Source organism: Pan troglodytes, chromosome 22 (genome assembly GCF_028858775.2).
Source record: "Pan troglodytes isolate AG18354 chromosome 22, NHGRI_mPanTro3-v2.0_pri, whole genome shotgun sequence".
NCBI classification, from domain to species: domain Eukaryota; kingdom Metazoa; phylum Chordata; class Mammalia; order Primates; family Hominidae; genus Pan; species Pan troglodytes.
Window position 1 is genome coordinate 42,796,286 of NC_072420.2, and position 12,066 is coordinate 42,808,351.

At 51.1% G+C, this 12,066-nt stretch overlaps 1 protein-coding gene across 3 annotated transcripts in view; it reads left to right on the top strand.

Moving 5' to 3' along the window:
• Window positions 1-11,676, top strand: part of UMODL1 (uromodulin like 1) — a 72,490-nt gene extending 60,814 nt beyond the window's left edge. The window contains exons 21-22 of one of the 3 annotated variants that reach the window (XM_016938574.4): window positions 5,315-5,517; window positions 10,563-11,676. In XM_016938574.4, the coding sequence (XP_016794063.3) occupies window positions 5,315-5,496 (182 nt within the window). In that variant the 3' untranslated portion in view covers window positions 5,497-5,517; window positions 10,563-11,676. The remainder of the gene's footprint in view (window positions 1-5,314; window positions 5,518-10,562) is intronic. The other 2 variants (XM_063803697.1, XM_054675321.2) reach the window with 2 other exon arrangements.
• The last annotated feature ends 390 nt before the right edge of the window (window positions 11,677-12,066 follow it).

The following is a 12,066-nucleotide window of genomic DNA, read 5'->3' on the forward strand; positions in this document are numbered from 1 at the left end:
TTGATTATAGGTTCTGACACTTATGAGCTGTATGGTTCATCCATCATCCACCCATACATCTATCTCATCTTTCCATCTATCATTTTTCCATCCATCCATCCATCCATCTACCCATTCATTCATCTATCCATCTATCATCCATCCATCCATTCATCCCTCCACTCATCTATCATCCACCCATCCATCTAGCCATTGGTCATCCATCTATCCACCCATTCATTCATCTATTCATCTATCATCCATCCATCCATGTATCCATTGTTCATCCATCCATCCACCCATTCATTCATCCATCAACCATCCATCATCCATCCATCCATTCATCCAACCATACATTCATCTGTCATCCATCCATCCATTCAACTATCATCCATCTATCCATCCATCATCCATCTGTCATCATCCATTCATCCATCTATCATTCATCCTTCTGTCATCCCTTCATTCATCCATCCATCCATCTATTCATCCATCCATCCTCCATCATCCATCCATCTGTTCATTAATCCATCCACCCACCCATCCATCCATCTATCCATCCACCCACTTATTCATTAATTCATTCATCTACTATGTTTCAGATACTCTGATTTTTCTTTGCAACATGCCCTGCCTACCTCATAAGGTTGTTGTGAGTGTCTAATGGTAACTAAGAATTCTTTGTGAGGCTAAGATTTGTGAGGTTGAAACTAGGCTCCCTGGATTCACAACTTGGCTCTGACACCTAATAATTTTGTGGCTTTGTGCATGCTGCATATGAATTGTGCCTTATTTTCCTCATCTGTGAAAAGGGAATAATAATAATTCCTACTTCATAAAGAGCCTGGCCCATAGAAGTTATTGAATAAGTGCTACTTTTCACTTGTAACCAGTAGAGCACTACACTGGCATAACCAAAGCAGGAAGCACCGAATGTAATAAGGGTGTAATTGCTCAGGTTCAAGAACAAGGACTGTAAATATTCATGTTGTTCAACATTCTTTCTCATTGTGTTAGTAGCTTTTGTTTGATCTATGACTATCATACAAATACACAGCAAAATCATTTAGACACATGGAATCTCCCAGTTGGTGGGGACTCGGCTGCATTTTAATAGTGTATATTAACAGAAACACTGTTGGAGACTGCAGAGATGAGAGGAGGCTGGCAGACAGGTTCCTCAGGACCTCACCGCTATCCGCGGCCTCTGAGCTCCCACGCTCTGTCCCTGCCATCACCATCACCTCCATTTCAGGGAAGAAATGAGAACAACTCAGAGATTTTAGGGAATGTGCCTAAGCTCACACAGCTGGTACCTGCACGAGCTGGGCCTGCGAGTGCAGATCCAGGCTGCTCATAACCCACTCTCCTCTCTCTGTCTCCTGGGGACTGAGCTGGCTTCATTTTGAGGCTTCCCTCCACCCCAGCCCTCACATCACACTCACGATGTCTTGGCACCACCACAACAAAGTCCCACAGCCTGGGTGGCTTGAACAACAGAAATCTGTTCTCTCTCAGTTCTGGAGGCCAGAAGTCCAAAATCAAGGTGCTGGCAAAGCCACAGTCCCTCACAACATTGTAGGGCCGAGTCCTCCCTTGCCCCTTCCTCGTTTCTGCTGGATGTGCCCAATCTTTGGTGGACCTTGGCTTGCAGCTGCCTCCCTCCAGTCTCTGCCCCCGTCTGCACATGGCCTTCTTTTTATAAGGACACCAGTCATGTTGGACTAGGGGCCTATCTACCTGCTTAACTACTTGCACCTGCAACAGTTCCATTTCCAAATAAGGCCATGCCCCACAGTACTAAGGGTTAGGATTTCAATATATCTGTTTTTTGTTTTGTTTTGTTTTGTTTTTGAGACAGAGTCTCACTCTATTGCCAGGCTGGAGTGCAGTGGCATGATCTCGGCTCACTGCAACATCTGCCTCCTAGGTTCAAGCGATTCTCCTGTCTCAGCCTCCAGAGTAGCTGGGGCTACAGGTGTTGTGGGCCACCACGCCAAGCTAATTTTTGTATTTTCAGTAGAGATGGAGTTTCACCATGTTGGCCAGGATGGTCTCGATCTCCTGACCTCATGATCTACCCACCTCAGCCTCCCAAAGTGTCAACATATCTGTTTTTGCAGGGGGTGAGGGGTTCACAATTCAACACATAGGTAACCCTGTATATTGACAATTTAAGAAAGAATCCATTTGGGCATCTTCCCTGAACGTCTGCCACCAACAAATAGTACATCAGCATGATAATTTTTGCATATTCAGATTTTGGAACTCCTCCATGGCCTTTCTTTTCCCAGCTGGCCCACTTATTTCACATTCATGAGCATGTCCCTGTGCCAAAAGGCCAGGAAATTTCAAGGATAGTGTCCAGGGAGTGCTCAGTGTCCCAGCAGGAAGGGCCTGGAGCAATTACTGTAGCTGCTCAGCAGTGAGGAGACTGAGGCGGTGGCTGAGCTGGAACTCAAACCCCTGGAAAGGCCCTGTTTCCTCTGAACCTGGGTTCTTTTTTAATTTTTTAATTTTTAAAATTAGTTAATTTATTTATTTTTGAGACTGAGTCTCGCTCTGTTGCCCAGGCTGGAGTGCAGTGGTGCAATCTCGGCTCACTGCAGCCTCTGCCTCCCGGGTTCAAGTGATTCTCCTGCCTCAGCCTCCTGAGTAGCTGGGATTACAGGCGCGCACTACCAAGTCTGGCTTTTTTTTTTTTTTTTTTTTTTTTTTTAGTAGAGACGGGGGTTTTACCATGTTGGCCAGGATGGTCTTGATCTCCTGACCTTGTGATCCGCCCGCCTCAGCCTCCCAAGGTTCTGAGATTATAGGCATGAGCCACCTTGCCTGGCAATTTTTTATTTTACTTTAAGTTCTGGGATACATGTGCAGAACGTGCAGGTTGTTACATAGGTGTACATGTGCCACGGTGGTTTGCTGCACCCATCAACCCATCATCTAGGTTTTAAGCCTCACACGCCTTCTTCCCTTTCCCTCACTGGGTTATATCCCCCTTTACAAAAGCAGCCATTGCTGAGTCTCAGCCGTCATTTAAACTTCCCCCGCATCGTGGACTGACATGTGGTCCGACGGTCACGATGCATACACAGCTCACGCCACATGCATGGAGCCTCCCTGAACAGGGAGATAGATGCCCTGTTTGGCAGGATGCCTCACCAGTGGCTGTGGGAAATTACCATCCACAGTTTTCAGAGCTTGCTCTCCACTTCTAGCTAATCTGGCCATGGGGAGTACCATTCCTGGACTTTGGTGTCAGTCAGTGGGCAGCACTGGCCTGTGGACCCCCTGTGGCCAGCCCTGAGCTAGTGGTTCAGTTCGGAGCACACAGAAACCTAGCTGGAGAGGTGGCAACTGAACAGGGATGGGTCTTTCCCAGGGCTGAGAATCCAGGGCCATTCCGGGCTGCAAAGGGCCAGCAAGAGTGGGTCTCCTTGGTCTTTCTGCTCCGCATCCTCAGGGCGGCACCCCCCCTTGTGCTGGCAAGGTGGCCCGTCACTCGAGGCCCAGGAGGAAGGTCCACTACAGAGCCCCTGGGGGCTGGATTTAGTGTCCATCGTGATTTAGGAGTTGTCTGGGGAAGTGGCCGGCCGGGATCTGGGGGCCTCGGTTGCTTGGGGAGGGTGGAGTCACTTTGGCTGGAGGGTGGGAGGTGTTCCCTGTCCCTCTCTCTGGAGGAGGGATGGTGTGGTTCTAGCTGGCTCCACCCCAGGGATCCCACAGTGCCGTTGTTGGATGGCTTTGCTGATGGTGACGCTCCATGCTGTTCCCTGGGGGACACACAGCAGCGTCCACTCTGGGCAGACTGCCCGGAAATCAATACAGGGAATGAAAATGGGATCTCAGATGCTCCTGGTTGCACAGAAAGGCTGTTTCCAATGCAGACCTCCCTGATATGTGGGGATGAACACCCTGAGATGGAGGGGACTGGGTGGTGCAGGATGTGGCTGTGACCTGGCTATAGACGCCCTTGACAACGAATTATACCCACACACGGTGGGCAGAGGGTCACATCTCCCCCTGGGCTCATAGGGGCCAGCCAGAGAGCCAGCAGGCAGCTGGCATCTTTCTCAGGCAGCACAGTTTTTAAAAAATTAAACTGAGATGAAATTCACGTAACCTCAAGCTAACTGTGTTAGAGTAAACGACTCAGTGGTGTTTAGTACATTGAGAGTGTTGTATAGCCACCAACTCCATGTAGTTTCAAAACATTTTCCTCACCCTAAATGCAACTTCATACGCACGAGTCCCTCCCCATCCACCTTCCCCCTGTCCCTGAAAGTCACTCATTTGCTTTCTGTTCAGTTCCGGGTAGTTCCTATGAACAGTGTCATGTTATCGGTGCCTCTTGGGCCTGGCTTCCTTCACTCAGTGCTTTCACTCAGCGTGACATCTTCAAGGTTCATTTACGTTGCAGTGGGTCAGCGCTTTACTCCTTTCATGGTTGGGTCATGTTCCATTGCACGGTGGGGCCACAATGTATGGATTCATTCACCTGTTGGTGGACACTTAAGTTGTTGCCACCCTTTGGCTGGTGCTGTGAACAGGGGTGTGCAAATAGCTGTTTGAATCAGTTTTCACATCTTTTAGGGTCCGCACTCTGTTTTTCTTTTTTTTTGTTTGTTTCTTGTTTTTTTGTTTTGTTTTGTTTTGTTTTTTCTTTCTTTTTTGAGACCGAGTCTTGCCCTGTAACCAGTCTGGAGTATAGTGGCACGATCTCAGCTCACTGTAACCTCCGCCTCCTGTGTTCAAGTGATTCTCCTGCCTCAGCCTCCCGAGTAGCTGGGACTACAGACATGCACCACCATGCCCGGCTAATTTTTGTATTTTTAGTAGAGACGGGGTTTCACCATGTGGGCCGGGATGGTCTCAATCTCTTGACCTTGTGACCCGCCCGCCTCAGCCCCCCAAAGTGCTGAGATTACAGTCGTCAGCCACTGCGCCCAGCCCGCACTCTCTATTTTTTAATTGCTCCTCTGGGTCTGGGGATGGCTCATTCCTCTGTGTTGTGGAGCCTGTGTAGGCCCAACCCGTGTGTCCATGCAGGGAATCTGACTGGGCTCTCCCCCTCCCACCAGGAGGACCTGCTGGTCCCACGCAGCCCCACCCTCATGGCCCAGGCCTCCCCAGGCTGCACTGTCCTTACTGCAATGCTGTCCTGGGCTTGGACACCTTCCTCGGCTTTGGTAACCCACAGGCACACGGGTGCACACGTGGGCCTTGCATTCCCCGTGCTTCAGATCCATCAGCCCCGGATCTGGGTGGAGGGCTTGCTCTATCGCCTTCCTCCCGTTTGCGCAGATCTCTCACCTGTGCCTGTCTCCTCCCCGAGGTGAGCCTCCACATGCAGAAGCAGGCCTGGGTGCCGGTTATGTGGTCCTTATTATGGTGGCCATCTTCGTGCTGGTGGCGGGAACAGCCACCCTTCTGATCATGCGCTACCAGAGAATGAATGGGAGATACAACTTTAAAATCCAGTCCAACAACTTCAGCTACCAGGTGTTCTATGAATAGGAGGCGCAGGCTGACAGGAAGGTGGGTGCGGAGTGGGGTGGGAGGTGCAGGCTGACAGGAAGGTGGGTGCGGAGTGGGGTGGGAGGTGCAGGCTGACAGGAAGGTGGGTGCAGAGTGGGGTGGGAGGTGCAGGCTACAGGAAGGTGGGTGTGGAGTGGGGTGGGAGGTGCAGGCTGACAGGAGGGTGGGTGCGGAGTGGGGTGGGAGGTGTAGGCTGACAGGAAGGTGGGTGCAGAGTGGGGTAGGAGGTGCAGGCTGACAAGAAGGTGGGTGCGGAGTGGGGGCATCTGATGTGCATGTCCTGCCTTGCCATCCATGGTGATGGGGACGGCCAGCAGGATTCAGCCAAGGGTGGATATGTGTGTGTCTGTGTTTTGTGGCCCTTTACGGAGCGTGCAGCCTCCCTTCTGAAAAAGCAACCAGGAGCAGGCAGAGAGGGGAAACTACAGGTAGGTTGGTGAAGGTTCGATCGCTTCACATACCCACTGGACTGGCTCCACGATACCAGTGGCAGTGCTATGTGGGTGACCACAGGACCCAGGGGCCCACCACAAATCCCATCTCTGCCACCCACTCTCTTGACCACCCGGGCAAGGTCCTGAGCCTCTTGGTGCCTCAGTTTCATCATTTGTAAAAGAAACCATGGTAACATTTCCAGCCGCGTGGAGGGTGTGAGATTTAAATGGGAAGATGCCCAAGAGGCCCCGCTATGGGGTCTGACGCCCTCAATTGCTGGTGGATCCTAACGATGGTCCTCGGCCGAGTGTCTCTGAAACCTGGTGCTCGTAGGGATTGTCACGTGTGGTGTGGATGCCACAGTGGACCCCCCACACCTTGCTGCTCCTGCCCGCAGCCCCGACTTACGTATGACCTTTTGAGGCTGAAGATACTTCTCTGATCTGCCCTGTGGACTTTTGTTTTTCCTGGGCCTGCACATAGTTCACCACAAACGAATGACAAGCATTATGGAGGGCAGTATGGTTAGTATAAACCTTCAGTGGGAAACGCCAAGACTGGGACTTTTGTAAAGATTTTCAGATTTTTTTTTTTTTGAGATGGAGTTTTGCTCTTGTTGCCCAGGTTGGAGTGCAGTGGTGCGATCTTGGCTCACCACAACCTCCACCTCCCAGGTTAAAGCGATTCTCCTGTCTCAGCCTCCTGAGTAGCTGGGATTACAGGCATGCGCCACCACACCCAGCTAGTTTTGTATTTTTAGTAGATACAGGGTTTCTCCATGTTGGTCAGGCTGGTCTCCAACTCCTGACCTCAGGTGATCCACCCGTCTCGGCCTCTCAAAGTGCTGGGATTACAGTCGTGAGCCACCGTGCCCGGCCAAATTTTGAGATTTTTCTAAAAAAAAGAACATGCCTGTAATCCTAGCACTTTTGGAGGCCAAGGCAGGAGGATCACTTAAGCTTAGGAGTTCCAGACCAGCCTGGGCAAGATAGAAAGACTCTATCTCTACAAAAAATACAAACATAAGCCGGGTGTGGTGGCACACACCTGTGGTCCCAGCTACTTGGGAGGCTGAGGTGGAAGGATCCCTTGAGCTCAAGAGGTGGAGGTTGCAGTGAGCCGAGACTGCCTCACTGCACTCCAGAGGGAAACCCTGCCTCAAAAATAAATAAATACTAATAAAAGAAGAAGAGAAGCAATCATGAGGCTTATCTGGCAGCGTGTGAGACTGCTGACTCCAAATGCTGTAAGGGAAGCATGGCGGCTTCGGCTTCTGGGGAGGCCTCAGGAAACTTACAATCATGGCAGAAGACCAAGGGTAAGCAGGCACATCTTCCATGGCTGGAGCAGGAGGAAGGGGTTGGGGCAGGTGCTACAGATGTTTAATCAACCAGATCTTATGAGAGCTCTATCATGAGACAGCACCAAGGGGATGGTGCTAAATCATTTATGAAGGATCCACCCCATGATCCAACCACCTCCCACCAGGCCCCACCTTTAATATGGGGATCACATTGAACATGAAATTTGGGTGGGGACACAGATCCACACCATATCAACTGCCCACCCTCTCAGCCAACAGGAGAACAAGGAAAGACGAGAGGCCAATTTTCCCTTGGATGTTTTAATTTCGAGGAAGGGGGACATCCAGCATGACCTAGCACCAACCCACCAGATGTCCTTAGAAAGCTAGCGGGATAGTGTTGGCCTCATCGCTAGGATTCACATCTTAAATATTAAGTAAAAGGCACTGACACTTCCTCGTAACTCTATCTAGGGAGGTGACTGGTCTCTAGCACTGGCCCTGTCTATGCTGTAAGGGTCCTGAGACCCCAGAATCGTGCGCATGTTAGTTACCAGGAGTCCTGGCAGGAGAGACGGGAAAGACAAAGCTAACACAAGCATCCCCCTCACATGGGCAGAATCACGTCCACAAATGGGTGGCGTTTTCTTTGAAGTTGCCCAGCAAGGGCAGCATGGAGGTTGCCTTTTGGAAACGTGTGCTGTAGTCTGGGCTTTGCTGGTGACCTGGGAGGATTGGCTTGAGTTCTCTGGGCCCCATTTCCTCATTTTAAGATTGGAGCCAGTGTCTACTACACTTTGCTGAGTTGTTTCCAAAATCTGTTATCTCAAGAAAATAAGGACCTGAGCACAGGGAAGACGGGCTTGGCTGGGGACGCTGCCTGCCTGACGAAGAGGGGGCGGGCTGGTATTGACAATGTCTCCTGCCCAGGATGGGAGGCAATGGGGTTGGTGAGGAGGGGGTCTTCATGGCCCAAACCCCATGGGCCCCAAACCAGAGGCCAAAAGCTACCAAACTGAGGAAGCTTCCTTATTTTTCACTATTAGAGTGTAAAGTTGAACTGAAACTTCGCTGTTGTTCCCTGCCCCTTTGGGATCCCCGGGGGTAGCTGAGGACGCAGACCACAACTGAGCAGCAGCGCCTGCCTCCCGGGGAGGCTCAGGGGTCCTGGGAAGGCTCCTTCCCTGTAACCACAACAGTTGCTGCCTCTCAACTGGGACAGCTGGTGTCCCCACTGCAAGAATTAAGAATTGTGGATCCCCTTGCACAGCTGCTAAAATACAAATTCTCCGGGTCTCTGATGAAGGGGAAAGGCAAGGGGCATGGTTCTAAGGGTCCATCAGTCATGTGAACACTAGTGTAAGAAAGGCTGTAAGCTTGGTAGCTAAGAGAGCTGACCCCAGAGCCAAACGGAAATCCCATGCAGCCCCAGCTCGGCCACCTCCCAGCCATGTGACCTGGGACGCCTATCCCTTCCTGCCCTGGACCTCCCAACCACGTGACCTGGGACACCTATCCCTTCTTGCCCTGGACCTCCCAGCCACGTGACCTGGGACACCTATCCCTTCCTGCCCTGGACCTCCCAACCACGTGACCTGGGACACCTATCCCTTCCTGCCCTGGACCTCCCAACCACGTGACCTGGGACGTCCATCCCTTCCTGCTCTGGACCTCCCAGCCACGTGACCTGGGACACCTATCCCTTCCTGCCCTGGACCTCCCAGCCACGTGACCTGGGACACCTATCCCTTCTTGCCCTGGACCTCCCAACCACGTGACCTGGGACACCTATCCCTTCTTGCCCTGGACCTCCCAGCCACATGACCTGGAACGTCTATCCCTTCTTGCCCTGGACCTCCCAACCACGTGACCTGGGACACCTATCCCTTCTTGCCCTGGACCTCCCAGCCACATGACCTGGAACGTCTATCCCTTCTTGCCCTGGACCTCCCAACCACGTGACCTGGGACACCTATCCCTTCTTGCCCTGGACCTCCCAACCACGTGACCTGGGACACCTATCCCTTCTTGCCCTGGACCTCCTAGCCACGTGACCTGGGACGTCCATCCCTTCTTGCTCTGGACCTCCCAACCACGTGACCTGGGACACCTATCCCTTTCTGCCCTGGATTCCCATCTATAACACAGGATGCTAATAACAGCACAACCTCACGGGGATGTTGGGAAACAACAGACATTGTCAACATCAGCCCACCCCCTCTTCGTCAGGCAGGCAGCTTCTCCAGCCCAGCCCATCTTTCTTGTGCTCAGGTCCTTATTTTCTTGAGATAACAGATTTTGGAAACAACTCAGCAAAGTGTAGTAGACACTGGCTCCAATCTTAAAATGAGGAAATGGGGCCCAGAGAACTCAAGCCAATCCTACCAGGTCACCAGCAAAGCCCAGACTACAGCACACGTTTCCAAAAGGCAACCTCCATGCTGCCCTTGCTGGGCAACTTCAAAGAAAATGCCACCCGCTTGTGGAAGTGATTCTGCCCATGTGAGGGGGATGCTTGTGTTAGCTTTGTCTTTCCCGTCTCTCCTGCCAGGACTCCTGGTAACTAATGTGTGCAGTATTCTGGGGTCTCAGAACCCTTACAGCATAGACGGGACCAGTGCTAGAGACCAGTCACCTCCCTAGATAGAGTTACGAGGAAATGTCAGTGCCTTTTACTTAGTATTTAAGATGTGAATCCCAGCGATGAGGCCAACACTATCCCTCTAGCTTTCTAAGGAAATCTGGTGGGTTGGTGCTGGGTCATGCTGGATGTCCCCTCCTCGAAATTAAAACATCCGAGGGAAAATTGGCCTCTCGTCTTTCCTTGTTCTCCTGGGGCTGCTGTCTTTCGAAGTGAGAACTGTCTCACCAGTTCTAAAGTTCCTGCAGACATCTGCTCTTTGAAAACCATCAGCCAACCCACCCACCCCCACCAGGTCGACCCTTGGGCAGCCCCACTCAGAGATGTTCCCAGAGTCCTGGTGGGTTCTCCACGGATGGTGCAAAGGTGCAGGGGCCCCAGCTATGCTCGTCCGGCTCAGGTATCGGCACCAGCCACCCCCACCAGTTGGCGTGTCAGGAGCATCGCTCGCCTGAGGGCAGGCACAGCCCCATGGTCCCCGTTCCACTGGGCACTCTGGGAGTGGCTGCCTTTTCATTAGGGGCTTGATCTGTCCGTCTCCAGTAAACATAGACGCCATGTCCTCGGGTTGGTGTTTCCTCCACTACCCATCCTCCTGGGGTTTTCTGTATTAACTTTACCTTTCCCGCGTGCAAGCTGACCCAGGTGACCTCTTTCTCCACACAGGTCGCCGTGAGTCAACCTGCCTCCAGAACCTCAGAGCTTCCCTGGTGGGCTCCCCCGGGATCCCCAGTGTCTCTCTGCGCCTCCACCCATCCCTCGGTTCTTAACTCTTCAAGCCTTAACGGAGGTCTGCTCTGACGGGTGGGCTCTGCCAGAGCCCGGGTGAGCCCAGAAAGGAAGACAGCAGCCACCGTCTGCCCCGAAGAGGCAGGCCGTCCTGTAGGTCCTAGAGGAGCCACAGCCCACGGGCAGATGAAGGGGCTGCGGAAGACGGGGGTAGTCCTGGGGGTGCTGCGGCTACACCACCACCCGCGCGGCCCCCACAGCCCAGACCTCCCAGGCCTGTGACCCTCCACACCAGCCCTCAGAACCCTCCTGGGCTTGCCCTCCCTTGGCGTCCGTCACCCTTTGGCAAATATAGAATATTTCACATTCTCAGAGAGACCCGACCGTGCTCTTGATGCTTTTGAAAATAGGTCAGTCTTAGAAATATACTGCTAATGTTATTTTTAGTGGATGTTTATGCTCTTTGACTTTTCTCCTGTGTACCAAGGTATTGCTTTTATTTACACGACAGCGACTCAAAAGGCACTCGATTAATGTGACAACCTTTTCAATAAGTAGAAATAACGTAGGTACACATCACTCTTTACATTTTTCTAAGCATTTTCACAGCCGTTTCTTCATATAATCTGACCACAGTGGGAGGTGTGATTTACCCATTACACAATGAGAAACCAGAGGAGCTGATGAGTTACTTAATTGAGGTCACAGAATGAATTAGCAAGAAAATGGTTCTAAAATCTAAGTATTTTAGTCTAGAATTTTCTCCATTATATCATCCTAAGAGATAATGCTCTGTACTTCATTTGAAATAAACTAGAATTGTATTAGATAGCTCACACCTGAAAGTAGAGTGTTTTTCCTCAATGAACTTAGAATTATAACATGGCCTTAGTTTTCAACCCATGATACTAATTTTGTTGAATATAATTAATTGTCATTCATACAGAACATTTGGGGAAAGGAGTATTTTGATTTACTGGATATTCTCAGAGTCAGTAAAGAATGACAGTGGGTAATATGTGTGGATCACAGATTCTGATCAAGTAGAATCAATCGCATAAGACACTGAAATGTGGCTGGTTGTGCTGGATGCTCCATTTGGGATGGTCCATCACAGGCTCGCTGAGCATCCAACGAGGGCCGGTGCTGTGTTGGGCACGCTGGGGAGGCCAGAAACGCATCTCTGGTTCTTCCCAAGTCATGTCCCGCTGTTCTGATGTCAGCTGAGGAGCTTTCACTTGCCTTTCTTGGAAGAGCATGACACATATTCAGTAAAACCAGCTGTTGAGCCCCATGACTGTGTGGCTCTTTGGATTTCAGATAAAGTCATTGACATATATTTAAAAACCCTGTCTTTCAAACTTCATCTACAGTTTTCAAGTAATTTTTTTTTTTTTGAGACAAAGTCTCGCTCTTGTTGCCCAGGCTGGAGTGCAATGGC